General features: G+C 38.3%; 1 protein-coding gene across 1 annotated transcript in view; it reads right to left on the reverse strand.

The window, feature by feature from the left end:
- The window catches only part of LOC149202037 (uncharacterized), a 94,976-nt gene that overhangs the window by 45,715 nt on the left and 30,928 nt on the right, over window positions 1-18,333 (reverse strand). Inside the window, exons 4-5 of the mRNA XM_089403074.1 lie at window positions 13,511-13,675; window positions 13,079-13,175 (exon numbers count right to left, since the gene is read on the reverse strand). Coding sequence (XP_089259200.1) covers window positions 13,079-13,175; window positions 13,511-13,675 — 262 coding nt within the window. The remainder of the gene's footprint in view (window positions 1-13,078; window positions 13,176-13,510; window positions 13,676-18,333) is intronic.

The following is an 18,333-nucleotide window of genomic DNA, read 5'->3' on the forward strand; positions in this document are numbered from 1 at the left end:
TATCATAAAGTAACTTTGGACCAAGTGAGCTAGTTTAAAAGGTTAGTAATTTTTGGAAAAGAGGAAGGGGGTTTTTTTCTTAGTCACTGAAGCTTTGGGGTGCGTGCTTACTTGAAAAAACTCTTTTTTCATACAAAACAAAAATCACACAACCCAACACGGACATGCAAAAAAAAACGAAACCTTACGGCTTGAAGTTAGCTTCCCCGGAAACTATATATTTTTCCCAATGTTTCTGATTTTCCGAGATCACACTAAAGCGCGGTGGAAAAGAGCATACAAATGAGAAAAATTCTTCCTTTCTGTTTCTAATTTGCCAGATTGCACAAAGTCGCGGGGCAAAGAGCATACACAGAAATGAAAGGTATAGATCCGGTAATAAAAAACAGAGTGCTAAATAAACCGAAATAAACAGATAGATGAATAACTAAAACTGCAAATTAAGATTGTATACCTCCAGATCTTAAAAATGACGTAGCTAGGGCTATCGGAAACCTTTTCGCATAAAACGAAAGGGATTCCTCACTGGAACAGATGCTCCTAACGAGCAGTCCTCTCGGCCCGAAAGCAGTCAGAAATAGTAGATCTAAGAAATGACAGTCGGATGCAATTGTACCGGATTTGGATCACCAACGGATGCGGCCCTCAAATAGCTCTGATACCATGTAGGAATTTACAGAGTAAGTTCCTCAGATAGAACACCAAAGGACACCACTCATAAACAGATCACAGATCAATACACCAGTATTCTTGACGTCGTTAAAACCCTCAAAGAGGGAAACAGTCCACGGCCCGAGCCAACGTGGCCACTTCAGGAAATTTATTAATAAAAGAAAGAAAATTTACATAAGCTTCTCTTATGAACAGTCACCCTACAAATGACCCTCCATGCTCTTTAAATAGAGATCATGGACCAATCAGGTGCTAAGCCACAGATCAAGTGTCGGTAATACCGAGGAGAGAATGAAATGTCGAATCACTTCATGTGTAGAACATATCGTGACCGTTGGATTGTAAGTTACAAAAGTACATAGTAAAAAAACACATTTTACCTAACTCTACACTAGACCAAGTTATACTTAACTATTTCCTATGTGTCGAAATATCCTAACACAAAATATCCATTGCTAGCTACAAAACATTCTTCTCAAAGCTTGGTACTTGTACAAGGCATTGGAGGGAAAGAAAATTCGTAGCAAACCTTGTGATAGTTGGGCAACTAAGCTCACCCTCTATGAATTCTCTCATAAGGTTCAACACCCAAGCATAGTTATAAATATACTTGGTAATTTGTTTGCACTCTTGCACAACATCTTGCACCAACTCCAACTTCCCAATGTCCTCTGTATCAAGTCTACGCAATGGGCAGCGCACGAAGTCCAAAAAATGGTGGGATATTTGGCACAAAACAACCTTCCAACTGCCACATAATTTGTTGTGTTGTCCGTGATTACTTGTGTTAAACAACACACATGGAATGGAAAGGAGATAAGAATGCGAGTTGCATTTACTATTCACAAGATATACATTTATAATACATTGTTATGACCCTTGGTCTTCATATACCAAGTGCCCTCTTGGACTCCAATGACATTTCACATTCCACACCATAACCCTTAGCGGATTAGGTGTCCAACATTCCCCCCTTTAATCCGAAGGGGTATATATGAGTCCAAGAAGAGAGTTGTAATACAAAAGTGGCAACCAATGGCTGAATGTGCTTTCTGAAAAGATGGCATAAGGTGGGAGAACTTGAGGTCTCAACCAGTGATGGTTTAAGGATGACCACCAACATTGGAACGCTTAGTGCAGTTCCTGGAACTCTTCCAAATCTAGCTAGAAGTTGAAGTCTTCTACTAGAGGAAGTGCTCCCAATTTTTGTGAAAAGGGAGACCTTTGGGTCTCAACCTGGAACGCTTTGTGCAGTTCCCGTAACTCTTCCAAATCTGGCAAGAAGCTTAAATCTTTTGCTAGATAAAGTGTCCCTAAAGCTTCAAAAAGGGATACCATCAACTTGGAAAAGGGAGGTCTTCAACTTGCGGAAAAAAGGGAGAACCTTAACCTAAAAAGGGAGGTCTCAACCTGCGGTGGTTTAAGGAAGGCCACCAACCAAAGGCATGCTCATGGGCTTCTATGTGTCTAGCTACAACTTTGAATCTGGGTATGGTTCTAACTGTAGGCTCAGGTTGTGCCTCAGGTTTGCTTGATGTATCTGTGAAGCTTGTAGATGACCATCAATTCCCCCCCCATTAGATATAAGTCGAAGATGAAGAAAACTCAACTACAAGACTTTTTAATATTCAAGAACAAATTCTATGATATGATCAGAATATCTTCTTGGTTGTTGAAGCCCATTGCTAAGAAGCGATCCATCCAAGGTGAATCTTTGTTCTTGCAGGAGGCTTGTTTCTGAAGCATTTGTTTAAATGATGATTATGCTAACCACAAAGCTCGCATGGATGATGATCAAAACAATGATCTTCCACATGGCCAACTCCGTCACAATGTTGGCATTTGCAAATTTGTTATGGAGGAGCAGGAATAGGTGAAGATGGATCACCATGAAGAAACCCAGCAGTATGAAAATGAATAGTCTTAGAGTAGTATTGGGTATGAAAGGACACCTCCTTTTCAAATCCAAGACCTGCTATGTTTTTGTTGTTGAGAATCTCTTCCCAAGTCTAATGATGGGCTTGGGAAGTGCAACCTGAACTTCTGCATGTTTATACAAAACTGCTCTTGAAATTGGCACTTGATCTGAATGAACCTCAAGTTTAATTTATTGTTGTTGGTGGGAGTTTGTCTCAATCTCAAAGAGAGGATTGTTCTAGACAAAAACAAGTTCAGAAAGATGACTATGTTGTTGTAACTCATCTCGTTGTAACTATGATTGAAGTTGCAAAAACTCTATCTTCCCTTGTGTATTTTGTTGGCAAAATTTAATATCAAAGAGGGCGTTCTTGTGGACTTTTACTGTGCTGTCAATAGTGGAAATTATCAGAGTATTCAATAGCTTTAATATTTCGCCAATTTGAGCCATTTCAAAACTTAGTAAATGAGAGGTATAAGCTTTTCAAACACTTCCACGATATGCGATCATATAATTTGACAATATCAAACATACAAAATGTATCCTAACAACATTATTACTACAAAATGTATGCCAACCATCCAAAAGATCTTTGAACCAAACCAAGAAGTGGTTTGAGTATTCCTTCATTCAATGTAATCTTTTTGTATGCCTTTCTACCCGGGACTGCTAGGGCCATTTCTCCAATCGAATAACCTTTCCCTCTAAGTTCAATCAACACTACAAATCTTATGCCTATTGACAACTCCACTATTTGACCTAGCTTAACGATGTCGGAACCATGAAGGGATCTTATCAACGTATTATACAACGCAACAAACTTGACATGAATCAAGTCATACCAATATAATGCAACGATCATATAATGGATTCAATCTATTCAACCAAGAGTTATTCCAAGCATGCGAGCAAGTGTCATTGTAGTGGAAAAGAAAGCTCACATTAGACAGTATAGAAACTGCGTGGAGGTTCTATCTTCTCGCGTTCCAACTAGAATTTCAACCGTCCCCACTCAATCTTAAACAACATCTTTAATTTTACCAGCTTGTATATAAGTTGGTCAACCTAGACTTAGCAACGCTAAAAGAACTCTTTCTTCAAATATTGTGGCTAGAATAGATTTTGTGGTTGTTGCAACTAGGGTTGTCAACTGTCTTTATCGGTGAATAGGATAGTGATATTAGTGAATAGTGCAGCTCTCAAAAAGTTCTTTATCAAAGTGAACTTCCTTCAACGCAAACAAAGTGCGACACAGAGTCAGCGTAAGGAAAAAAATCTAGAGATGGTGCCTCGATTAGGAGTGGGCTCAATCACGTGGAGTCCAGCAAAGATACAATGTTGACTAGTTTTCATGGAGGAGCAGTGGACATGAGTTGGAAAATACAGAGAAACACTCATCAAAAACAGCGCACGGAGCTTTATAGACGACATTTATAAACATCAAACAGAATATGAAGCATAAGAGCACATCGTGCTTTCTATGCCTCAAAATCCCGGAATGGAAGGTTTTAGCAGGGGCCAAAAAACTTCAAAGCAAAGAAATCAACCTTTGGATTTATTGCGAGCAATCAACATCCATGAAGCAATCTTTGGTGGCTTAAAATACCGATTGACAATCTCTGTACAATCTTAAAAACTTCGATTAATGCACAGGATTCAACTCAGCAATTAGCACTTGCTCGACTCTTTAACACGCTTGTTGAACAACAATAATAACATCGGTCATTCTTTTGAATATTGATTCTCTTCCTTGCATGAACCTATTCACTCTAGCGGCACCATTCTACTTTACATCACGTAGGATCCGCCATTTTCAAGCTAGCCGCCAAATTAATTTTGGTCTAAGATGATAAGGCAAAAGTGCAGGAGTGAGTGGGTTCAATTTCATAGACAAGTGTTGCAAGTTGCAACACATTCTGGAATAATGCGAGAAAGTCGTAGAATCTTTAAAGGCAGATAGTAATTTGAATATTATCTATCAGAATGACTCCATAGACAAAGCAAAATAACATCCGATGTACACAAAGATTTGTACAGAGATGTGAGTAAACAATAGGCAAAGGATTCAACTCAACGATTAGCACTTGCTCGACTCATTAACATGCTCATTGTACAACAATAATAACACTGGTAATTCTTTTGAATATTGATTCTCTTCCTTGCATGAACCTCTTCACTCTAGCTGCACCATTCTACTTTACATCATGTAAGGTCCGCCACTTTCAAGTTGACCTCCAAATTAATTTTGGTCGAAGACTATAAGGCAAGAGTGCAGGAGGGAATGGGTTCAATTTCATAGACAATTGTTGCAACATGTTCTAGAACAATGCGAGAAAGTCGTAGAATCTCTAAAAGGCAGATGGTAATTTGAATATTATTTATCAAAGAATGACTCTATAGTCGAAGCAAAATAACAGTCGACGTACACAGAGATTTGTACAAAGATGTGAATAAGCAATAGGCAAAGGTCATAGCGATAGAAGAGAGGCAGCGAAAAATGTCGTGGTACAGGTCTAGGCGTAAGTAACGCACGCTGGAATAGAAGACAGCTTTGGGAAGACTAGCACACATGGGTAGAACGAACCCAAATCGTTGAGCCAGAATCAGAAAAGCAGATATTACTGACAACCACAGAGAGGTCAGGATTTAGCGGGGGCAAAGAGCCAAATTTAGGTCCTATGCTCTGACTGGTACAGATTTTGGAAGAGTATGGACAACGCCCAGGTTCGATGATAGACACACAGAAAAAGGCCACAAGAAAACAAAACAGTGGCTCAAATTGGAGTAGGGCAAGAGAACGCTCGCTCTAATACCATGTTAAACAACACATATGGAATGGAAAGGAGATAAGAACGTGAGTTGCATTTACTATTCACAAGATATACATTTATAATACATTGTTATGACCCTTGGTTTTCATGTACCAAGTGGTCTCTTGGACTCCAATGACCTTTCACATTCCACACCATAACCCTTAGCAGATTAGGTGTCCAACAACTTGGACATCATTTGCAACCCCAACTTCCTCCACAACCTCAACCAACAATGTAAAAATCAAATGTACATCGTTTACATGTGCAAATGCATCAATGGATCTTAGGAACATGGTTCCTTTAGGGCAAGCTACAACAAAATTTATCATTGTTTTGCCCCTCTGATCTATCTACCCATCAAACATAAGTGTGCAACCTCTAAAATTCCATAAGCTTTTAATGCTCTCCAATTGTTCCTTGACACACTCGGGCTCCTCATCTAGCTCTTTCCCCTTGTGAGCATTATACGATGGGGCTCTGTATCCAGGGCTAGCACTTGCAATGGCATCCACCATGGGCTGATAAATATAAGACTTGCATAGTTGAATGAAAGACTACTATGGTACCAAAACCTCCTCACTGCCATATTTGCCTCCTTCCTCTTTTTTCATTAAAAATATCCAAGGCTGGTTGAGATCCTAGAGTTGTACAAGTAAGGAAGAAAGGAGAGGCTATACTCTTGTTTGCCACATCAATTGAAGAGGAGTTACCTGCACTATGATCTGGTGGTGCTATCTGAGATGAAGATCTACCTATCCCAATCTCCAAAAACCTCAACTTTCATTCTTGCCCTCTTAAAATTTTGTTCTCTAATGGCATCCAAAGAAGTTTCCATTTCAGCAGTGACTTCTAAAGGGCAATGATCACAAAGTTCAACACCATTCCTAGGAATTCTAGCTAGGTAGTGTTTCAACCTATTTATGCCCACATACATTGTGGCATTGCAATAATTGCACTTGACTTCTTGGTGGTCATTGCCAGGAATGACTCGAACACAATGTGCCCATGCCGAATCACGAGGCTTTCTGCTACACTTCGATGGCATCAAATCTCGAAGAAAAAAAACAATATTAAATTTTGCTCTAGATTTAAATTTTGTAATCGATGACAAACCTTTTTGGCCCTATGGCTGAATTTCTCAACCACGCATAGGCCCTGTGCAACCGAAAAACTCATCCATAGGGCCTAAAAAAAATTGAAACTGAATCAAAAAATTTGAAAGTGAAACAAAAAGAATTGAAATGAAAACAAAACAAATAATTGAAACAAATAATCAAACTTCATGAAGCCTACCTAGTTGTGATGAAGTTGGGTATGATGAAGCCTCCTTTAGCCTCCTTCAACCTCATTGTGCAATGGAATCACTCAACTCCTTCAGTCAACATAGTGAATGATAAATGAGTCAAATGACAAGTGAATGAGAAATGAGAGGGAGGGAGGTGCTTATAAAGTATTTCCTTCCCTCCATTTATCAAAATCAAATTTCGGTCTACATTGATCCTCCACAAGTCCGATAAGGATCTAATGAGGGTCTTATACGGATCACGGGTCTTGAAGAATTTGGACGAGTCTTGGAGGGTCCGAGTCTTATAAGAGGGGCTTGGCCTCTAGACTCGTTTTGGCATTCGACTCATGAAGACTCACGAGTCTTCAAGAGTCTTACAAGGGTCGTGCTTCACTGTCGCAGGCCACAAAGGAATGTGCCATAGAGAAGCTCACATACCACAGAAGAATGCACCACAAACAAGCTCACATACCACAGAGGAATGTGCCATAAAGAAGCTCGCACACCATAGAAGAATGTGCCACAGAGAAGCTCGCATACCACGGAGGAATGTGCCACAAAGAAGTTTGCATACCACAAAAGAATGTGCCACAGAACTCGTATCTTTCCATAGAGAAATTTTGCCTTCGATAGCTCGCAAATGCCTCAGATCAGATGATGTGAAATCTGCCTTGAAGGAGAGCGAATAGGCTCAATAAAAAGTTGTTCATCCATACGAATAGACGTGTCCCTTGGGTAGGTCAACTTGATCTAGGAGAGTGTCGACTTGACACTTGTGGAGGCATAAATTCAAATTTAAATTTTCTTTTTGTTTCTTGATGAAAATATCGACCATGGCTACTGAATTCCAATACTTATATCAATGATAGAGATTAGATTTAAAACACTTCAATAATTAAATTATATATCCTTAAAAACTTAGCCTAATAGCCAACATTAATGAATTGAATTAATTTATTTATTTTTCCTAAATTGAACTTAGGAAAAAAATCATAATAACACTTGCTCCTCTCAAATAAGCACCGAAAGAGGCAATGTGACATCTTCTACATGCTAAGACACCAAGCCTGTGCAAAAGCACCTGTCTGAGCTAATAACATCAACAATAGGCTCAAAATCTAGAATGTCGCTCATCAATGCCATTTAGTTTGAAAAGTTAATCAAAGGCCTACTCATTCTAAAAGTGCTCCTAGGAGTCTCAACATGCTCCTGAGCATCCCTTAATGTCTGATTTAACCATCAATGTCTCCGAATAGAAGGGGTTCATGTTTTTCCCTCTTCAACTAAAGGCTATTGTACTTCCCTAGATATCACTAGGGAACCTAGCTCAACCTTCAAAGCTTCCTACTCCTCATCCTTAGTCACTGGAATAGGCTCATGGGGTTTCTTAGTTGCAAAGTCTTCTTCAAACTTTACATCCTAGCTCATTATTATCTTCCTCTCCTTTGAAATAGACCCTAAAAGCCTTTGAAATCTCATTATAACTCGCAAACAAATCCTTTTGCTAGAGGGCTTCAACTTAGTCTTCTTCTCTACTAGTACATGGATATAAACTAGACAACCAAAGATGCAAAAATGACTAACCTCTGGCTTCATACCAATGAATACTTCCTACAGTGTCATGTCCTCCAAGATCTCGTGAGGAGACTAGTTCTTGATATAGACTATTGTATGGAATGCCACAACCCAAAGAAACACCGGCTAGCCTTGGTCATGTATCATGGCCTTAGCAAGCCTTATGATGAATTGATTATTTCGCCTGCAACCCCGTTTTGTTGTGGGTTGTACGGAACTGTCACCTCTTTCTTGATTCCTACTTTCTTGCAAAAGCCCTCAAAGTCCTTGGAGGTATACTCTCCCCCATTGTTCAAACTCAAGACTCTGATATTCTTCCCTATGTGGTTTTGAACAAGAGCTTTGAACTCCTAAAACCTACTAAAGAACTCATCCTTAGTCTTCAAGAAGTAGACCTAAGCCTTGCAAGACGAATCATAAATAAAGAAAACAGAATATGTACTACCTCTCATTGACATTGTTGGCATCAATCCACCAACATCCAAATGTAGGAGGTGTTGAATCCCCTTAGACCTATGCAAGCAACCTTCGCATGCTTTCCAAGCATGCACCCTCTACATACACCATGTTGCTCATCACTGAACTTTAGAATACCCATGACTATCTCCCTCAAAATAGGAAACGCCCTGTGATGCAAGTACCCCATTCTCTTGTGCCACAATTCTCACAAGTTGTCATTGTTATGCACACCAAAGCCCGAACAAGTTCACCCTGCAAACTATACAAATTTCCTTCTCTAACACCTATTATGTGAGTTGTATCCCAAGTCACTTGGTTCATGTTCATGTTGAATTCAACAACAATGAAATTCAATAAAATTTGTCATATTAATATCTTTGATAAAATTCACCATTAAGTTTGAACATATATAAACACATAAAATTATTATGATTTTAAATAATTCATATTTTTAATATATAAAGATTCAATCTATATAAAAATAGTATCTATATTACTTATCAAATTCATTAAATATATTAAATACCATTTATAATGTATAAATATAACAATATAACTTGACTTACCTTAAGGGGTGGCAAGAGCGGGGGGGAGGATCTATCACCCCAAGGATCAATGGGTATATGCCTTCTTAGGGTTTAGGAATCGCCACAAACAACCAAGTAGAATCCTACACACTTTTGCAAGGTCTCTCTATGGCTATGAAGAGAAATATTCAATATCTCATTATCATTGGTGACTCTACCATTGTTTTGCACCACCTTATCAACGGCTCTCCTCCATCTAACATCAAACTCCAAGCTATTGTGAAAATGATCTATCATATGTTAGGAAGCTTTCACTCCAAATCATTTATTCATGTCCATAGATACAACAACAAGAAGGTGGACCTCCTCATGAATGAGGGGGTCCATCTAGCAAAAGGAAACCTTAAAGTGGATGGGGTTCTAAGCTTAACCCTAGTTCCTTAAGCCTGCCTACAAACCATGTTTTGTAAGTGTCAGTTTTTAGTTGGTCTTTTCTGGAGGATCTACAACCTAGAATTTTTAGAACATTGTAACGCACCTGTGCCTACCGTAGGGCATAGTTTCGGATCATGGTTTAGAATTTTGCTTCTTACTACAATAGTACAATGTTGATCAATATGGACCAACAGAAAATATTTGTAAAGGTTGTATAGTTGTGCCCCCCAACACAGATTTTATGAAATATAAATATATTTTCAGTTCGGGTTAAAAAAATCAACAATGACAACAACAACAAACTTGACTTACATTAATATATAATTAAAATTACAAATCAATCATCAAACCCTAAGCTCTCCTACAAAGACATTTGATACCAACCATTTCGTTTGGCGCAATCAGTTTGCATCCCCATCAATTTGATATAGGTTGACCTTAGGGGCCCCAACCCCCATCCACCACACAAACTCTCCCACCTCACTCAACACCCTGATTTGTGACCCAGATATGCACACAAACTAGTGTGTAGAGGCATCTTCGTAGTGAAAATCATCCAACAGTGTACTGCACAATCAACAATGCAGCAACTATATATTGTAAGCATATTTCCAAAGTAACTATTGCATATAAAAATGATTTTTGTTATCAAATTTGTGCAGTTAATGATTAAATGCGTTGAAGTTTGAATTATATCCTTAAAGTTCAACAGATGCAATGACTATGGTTGTATCTAAGAGAGAACCCTTCGACCTAATGAAGACTTGATGGTTCTTCAAATTTATTCCAAAGCCCTTATATCCATGACTGAAACTGAAAGTAAATTCTTCCTGGGACCTAGAACAAACAAGACATGGTCAAAATCTAAAGAATTACCCGACTTGAGCTGAAAGGGAATTTTACCAACTCCTACTACTAGGTACTTGGCATCATCACCAAACTCAAACTATACTTCCAGTCCTAATTCTTCAAACTAGAAAATAATTTCCAGGCTAATGTCCTATGTCGAGATGCCCCATTGTCCACATAAGATGCATCCCTCGTAGTCATGCTAGTAAAAAGGTACAATGTCACCGAGAAATCATTATCAAACTTGGAAGCAAACTTGCTCATCTTAGTTTTTGTAGAGACTACTACCTATTTGTGTTACTACTTCATTTTACCCTTCTTCTTCTCTAGACACTGACGCATAATGGCCATGCTTATGACAAAAGAAGCACTTGATTTTACTAAATCCTTCTTTCCTTGCTATGAAGTTGACTTTTCACTCTTTCCTTTACCCTTGCTAGGCCCTTAAACTCTACCCTTATTTGACTAACCAAATAGAGCTAGGTCATCACCACCCTTCTTGTTGGCCCTTGACTCCATCCGAGTCTCCTCTTGGATACAATTATACCAAAGCCCCTCAAAGTCAAGAAAGTTTTCACACTTGCAAATATCTTTGAGAAATCATTCCCATGATGCTAGGAAGCATTTCAATACCATGTTCACTAGATCTGAATCTGAAACCTTCACCCTGACTACTGCAAACTGATCACCAATCTGTGCGATCTTCATAAGGTACTTCGTTATTGTGCCCGATCCATTCATCTCTATGGATCAAAGTTTGTTCCGCAATCATCCTCCTGTTTATATTCTGACTTTATAAACACTAACTAGGGCACCAAACATCTCCTTCGTCATATTCTTCTTGGATACATCAGAGATCCAGTGATCCTTTATGGCATCCAAGATCATTCGCTTGGCCTTACTTCCATTTTGCTGTAAGCTGCCAAGTCCTACGAATCTGTAGCCGAAGTCACAGCATCCTTGACAATATCCCAGAGATAATGCTCTTTTAGTAAGAGTGTAACCCTCACTTTCCATGCCACAAAGTTTAAGGTGCCATCCAATCTGTCCTCAAACTGGAGGCCTGCTACTGCCTTCTCTAAGATCTATTGCACAAACTCTCAAATACAAAAATAATAATAATAAGAATAAGAATAAAAACTTTGAAATTCTCTTATTGTTGGTCCTTCTTCCCTGCAATAGATTTACTAAAGCAAATCCCTAATAATGTCAATCAAATATCAAACTCTGATACCATGTTAGAATTTCAAGCCCTAGGCAACTAATGTCCTTATGATTTCAATCAAACAAATAGATTGTTGAATTCATTTTAAGCTGAAATTAAATTTCAAACCATCACATTGATCACACAATAGCTAAGAATTAATTTAGTGGAAGCCTAAAATTAATTTCACACATACACAGGTACTTACTATTTAAAATCAACTTTTCATTCTTTTGAAAATATTTACAAGAAAACCTCCACAGACTGCCCAAAAAACAGCACTGCATGGATACCAAAAACAGCCAGCAGAAAACTGTTATATGACCTGCAGGACAGGCTGTACAGTCTGTATGGATCTTCTTGTACAACTGTACTGAGTACCGCCTCAAACTGTGTGCTACCCAGGAATGCCTCTTCCCTCGCTGCCTACACTCTCTATATATATAGTTTGCTCAATTGCTCAAGTGTGTGTGTGTTGAAAGCGTCTACCTTGCATTGTCTTTATAGTTTTCGCAAAGAATCTATTTTAAAATTTCTCCTAGTCTAAATCATACGTGAGATAAAATTTTAGACTCGACAGTTAAATATAAGACTTTCACTTTGCTTTACTGAAATGAACTACAAATAGAATTACTTTTTGAACATACTTTTTGAAAATATCTCAAACTACTTGCATGTTCATAACAAACATGTGCAGGAATTCCTAACCAAGCTATAATTCTCAATAGTCACAAGTCACGTGATTAGAATTTCTGCTCATTTGATGACAACATCAAAATCCAATTTTTGGAGTGCATTTGAGAGGCAGGTTGTAGACATCTTTGATAGATTTGGTCAAGATTAATTTTCATTCTGAAACAAAATTTTGTTCTCGATATGACCATTAAGGGGGCTTGCTAGAGTTAAGGTATTAATGGTCATGTGATTTGAAGTCACATAACACATTGTAATAAAGCAACTTAAGGTAAGTTAGTCCTTTTTCTTAAATAAAGTTAGATTGGGTTAGATTATATTGAAGTTTAATCAACAGAGTAGTTGTGGGGAATTTTGGTACAGGACATTGTCTTCCTCGTATGTATGACATCCAAACCATATTGAACGTGAATCAAGTATATCATTCTTACTCTTATATTGGCTCCCATTTATTGTCTGCATACTTGTGTGGTTTTCCAGACATTATCACAAGGAAAAAATATTGGCATTTGCTGCAACCCATTTTTTAAGATAAAATTACAGAAACACTTGAAGAATTGCACTGACAAGACATTGAACAGGATAACAGAATGCCTAAAAGATCACGTGCAAACAAGAAACTAAATTATAAAGGAGTATTCAAACAACCATTTGCAAGTTTTGCTCAGGATTTGGAGGTGAAATTGTTGAGTTCTTTTCTGGCTCTGAGGTTTTACAACTTTCTGGTGGAGTCCGGATGGATTCACTGCAAAAGGAGAAAGTTAACTGTTATTATACAGGGTCAGAAATCCTGGATCTCCTATCGGAGAACAAATCAAATAACAGACCTTAGAGAAAGGAGCTTAATCATTATTCGTGACTTTAAATTCAAATTGACCAAGAACGAAGCACAGTAAAGAATAACAGACAAAATATTTGTAGAGCTCTACTCTGAATATTCCTGGCCTACCATGATAACAAAGGGATGGAAAAAGAAGAGAAAAATGTGAAAGTAACATCTTCCCCTTTGGAGAGTGTTATGACAAAATATTAGGTACAAGAAAATATAACAGAGGCACATTAATTTCACTGTAGACCAACCTTGAGGGTTCTTCAGCACCATTTGCTGCCTGTGGTACACTTTCAGAAGATTGAAAATCTGGTGGTGCATGCAGGGAGGAAGGACCTGCAACTCCTTGACAACAATCTACACTCTTCAGCTTAGCCTCTAGAAGCGTCAGAGTTGCATCCAAACGCAACATTCTCCTAGAAGATTTTGAATCGAAATAATTAATCAGTTCCTTGCATAGCTCCAAAAACAAAAGTGAACACATCTGATTGAAACAAAAGGCACAGCTGCTGTATAGAACTAACAAAACTAACCTCTAGATCCTGTACTCTTACAAAAAGAGTAATTAAGTAGCAAATACATTTTAATTCCATAATACATGGCATAAACAAGAATCACCAAAGCACACACACAAAAAAAAAAAACACCACTGGAAAATCAGTCAATGCATAGGAGGTTAAAAGATCAATGACTTGAAATACACTGCAAAGAGGATGTCAATTGTGTCTAGCCTGGGGCATTTTTAGGAATGCTATCCTCTCCACCCAGGATCAATTCCTGCAGGTGACATGTTGAGTTCTTAATGAGAATAATGTTGAGTCAATCTTAAGCCATGAAGAATCCAGTTTACCCCAGGTACCATCCTCAGAAGGGGGTAAGTGCCTGGTGGGATTCCCCAGGATGTGTATTTTGCAGAAATTTAAAAAATAAAAATAAATACTGTAAAAAGAGCTTGAAATATCTCCAATTCAAACAAACTAAGCTTATGAAGGAAAAACCAACATGAGGAATTTAAAATAACCATTATCCTTTGCAATAATATACATACAATGATTCGAGTAAAAGGATATGTGACTGTGACCAAAACTACAAGCATCCAATGCCCATTGGTCCTTTCGAATTAGGTTGGACATCGAGTACACATGTAAACATCAGTGATTCTAATTTGATTTCAAGATAATTCACAGAAGCTATTGCCTATAAGTCATAATAGCCCATTATCTGCCTAGCCACTGTCAATTGTGTCTAACCTAGAGTTGTTGTGTCATGGAGTGTTGACCTCCCCGCCCAATTTCTATTTCTGTAAGTGACATGACAGTTTCGAGCTTCTAAAGAATCCTGTTTACCCTGGTTACTATCCTTGAAATGAGAGGAAGTGCCTGGTCGGTTTATCCGGGAAATTAATTAAGCAGAGATTAACCACCCAAAAAAAAAGAATAACAAGCCATTACTGAGAAACATTGGGAGCTGCCTATATATACTCTATCAGTCAAGCTCTACTACCAAAAGACGCCAAGGAATCCAGCATAACTGAAAATAAATTGTTGACACCCTGTCTGTATTGCAAGTTGCAACAGAATTAAATCAGGATGTAAAAAGTGAAGTGTAAACATATAGCTGCATTTCATGATAACTGAAGTCCTTACTTTTAATAAATAACCATAGGAACAAAGCAATAAAAGAGATCATAAAAAATAAAAATAAAATACCCTTAACAGGAAATCACCAGAATACTTAGGTGCTTTTACAAAAACTAACACTAAATTTGAATGGGAATATCAATCTTCTGTGTTTGAATTTATTTTACAATTGTAAAACTGCCAAGGTGATAAATCTCTCTACTGACACCATTTGTAGATCTCAGGCATGTTGTGTCTCCTGAGTCCTAAAGCTCAAATATAACAGAAACTCACTGCAGAGATACATCAAGTGAGACCATATTCATTATCATCATCCAGAATTGCGGGAGATGGTGTGGGACAGTCGAGAGCTGTGATAAAATTATTATTAATTATATACAAAAAAATTGGCATTCATTAAAATCAAACATGCTTTGTTTTATATTCCAAATCTTTTTCTTGAGAGTCCTGACCCATTGAAATGGAATAGAGGGAGTCAACAAAGCAGGAAGGAACTAGGGTTAGGTCTGCATGCATGATTTTGCATTGAATCCTCATTTGATCTATGTCCCTCTGCCATTTATGATTTACTCCTGTTGTCCTCAGAACGCCAGGCAGCCAGATTCTCACCTGTCGAGTGGCAAGATTTTTATGGCCCACACTCATCCAGCCATAGCAGTGATGTTGAAGGCAGAGAGGAGGAACATGGAGCTGAATGATCCTGCAAGTTGTTCCAAAAGTATACAGCAAGGTAACGAGTCTAAAGTTTGGACCTGACCCAATTTTCATTAATATTGATGAGCATTATTTTCCATATGAAAGGCTGGATCAATGTGCCTTGCCTCAGTATTACATGGATTGAGTCCCCTCTGTGAATGATCAAGGCCTAGATGCAGGACAATTGGGAATCTGAACTTTAATGGTGCATCATATCTCGCTGAGTCTAACTTAACACATTCCAAGCATATAATACAACATACTGAAACAAAATCAGGGAGATGAGAGCTAGAAAGAACAGATATATTCCAGTAAAAGAATGGTGGCCAACAGAACACAAATCAAATGGATACCTCCACTCACCCATTTCCCCATTACTTTCACATGTATTTATAACTGTTTTGTGACTCTTTTAATTTGACACATAGCACTTATAAAACTCAAGACCATGCCCCTATATCATTTGTAACCTAAAAAACTGTATCAGGATTCAGAATATTATTTTGTAACTGAAGAATATTCATGATGACTCATCAATAACTTCTATGAAACATCCATCCTCGCCTCATAAATGATAACACCTATTTTATACATTTTCTTTGTTCAAATATGCCTATATAAATAGCCCTTGTCTCTAGCACTCCCCTTTAATGATTCTGTGGCTAAATCATGCAATGCCTTCAATTTTGTCTCTGCATTAATCATCTTGCTTCATATCTACATCTAACTCTGAAAATTTCACTTTGCTCCTCCTCAAACTAGAATTCAGTGACACTAATCTAGAACTATACTCACTATATCCACTACATTCACATTAGAGTGCACTCAATCTTTTACCCTTTGCTGGTTAGATACATTACCTTCAGCTGTAGGTGACATCACCCACAATTATATAGATGGTTCATATAATGGTTTCGTCAACATTTGTCTTTGTCTGCATTGATCATCTTTGCTTCATATCTACATTTAACTATGAAAATTTAATTTTGCTCCTCAAACTAGATTTCAGTGACACTAATCTAGAACTACACTCACTATTATCCACAGTTGAAAATAGTAGTGAGAAAGGTCTTCTTGACTTGTGCCACTGTCAAGAAAGACCTCGCTCAGTCTTCCTTAGCATGCACGAGTTCCTAGAAATTAGGACGAGTCATGAAGCAGTTAACTCATGTGCAGGAGTTGGAGGCTCAGTTCTGTTTGTCTCCAAGTGTGAGTTATATTTGGAAAGGGACGAGTTAGAGAGCTTCAAGTTCTATTTGAGGCAGGACGAGTTGAAGAGTCAATTCAACTTAGTTAGCAAGTCGAACTCAACTCATATTCCAAATTTAACTTGCCAGATTTAGCATGATCGAAAAGCTTATAAGGAGGACGAAGGCACATCATTGTACACTATTGTTTGAAAACGAGTTGTGTGTGAAAGCTGGTTGCTAGGAAGAGCGTACAAGGAGAGACCTATATGCAGCTTGTGATGGAGATAATTTCCTTGCAGAAGTGTGCTGATATTTAGGAATTAATTCCTAAATAATAGGAGCCTGAACAGCACTATGAAATAGGAGCCTGAACAGCGCAAGGAAATAGGAAGCAGAGGTCGGTTTCTTGCATGCAGGTTTCAGCTAAGTATTAGCAGTGAGAACAAGCTTGTTCTCTAGTGAAACAGATTGCCTTGTAATGAATTCTATATTGCTCAATTCTGTCAATAAAATTCTACAGCTAGCAGAGGGTTTTCCCAGTTGGGTTCCCTAGAAAAATTTTGTGTTGGATTGTGTGTGACTGTGTTTCTTTATCTCTGTGTATTCTTTTATTTCCACTGCTTATTCATTGTAGAGAAATCCCGTGTCTTGGTGCAATGAATTAGTTTCAGATTTGTTCATTCAAGCAGTTGCAGGATTTCAAGGAAAATCTACATGGTATCAGAGCAAGGAACAGCATAAAGACCAGCACACAGTGATCACGTATTTGAAAAACAAAGATCCGATTTGTAAAGAGCAGTTCCTTGGACAGGGAGGATGGCATACCAAGGACTGAGAGCTGACCACTGTTTAGAGGGAACCTCTAACTTTGTCTCTTGGAAAGGGAGGATCATGATAGTATTGGAGGATAATGGGGGAGGAGAGTTTGTCAAGAACGCTATACCGCCACCTCAAGATCCCCAACAGTTGGCCCGGCATACTAAGAATGATGCCAAGAACAGGAGGATTAATTTAGAAGGGGTGAAAGATCATATAGTTCCTCATATCCATGAGAAGAAGTCAGCCTTTGAGATGTTCAAAGCTATTTTAGATCTATATCAAAGTTCCAGTGATACTAGGAAGCTTGCTCTTAAGGAGAAGCTAAGGAGTATCTGGATGAGACCAAGAGAGCCCATCGTCACATATCTTACAAAGTTCACTCAGGTTTGAGATGAGCTAGGTGGTGTGGGTGTCACTGTACCTGAGCATGACCTTGTCAATTTTGCCTTACTAGGACTTCACAAGTCTCAATATGGTTTCCACGATGCAGTAAGTGGCAAAGAAAATTTTCCCAGCTGGGAAAGGCTATGGACTAACTGCGTTCAGGAAGAGATCCGAAGAAGGACCAAAGATGGTAGATCGATGATGACAGAGGACGAAAAGAACTTTGCCCTAGCAAGCAAGAGTAGCAAGGCCAAGGGCAAGGACAGCCAAAGAGTGGCCGAGTCGAGTCAGAATGGCAAGAAGAAGGATCTAAGCAAGATCAAGTGCTTCCATTGCCATGAGTTT

Source organism: Pinus tabuliformis, chromosome 2_1 (genome assembly GCF_031772625.1).
Source record: "Pinus tabuliformis cultivar Carrire ecotype Pingquan chromosome 2_1, CPIR1, whole genome shotgun sequence".
NCBI lineage: Eukaryota > Viridiplantae > Streptophyta > Pinopsida > Pinales > Pinaceae > Pinus > Pinus tabuliformis.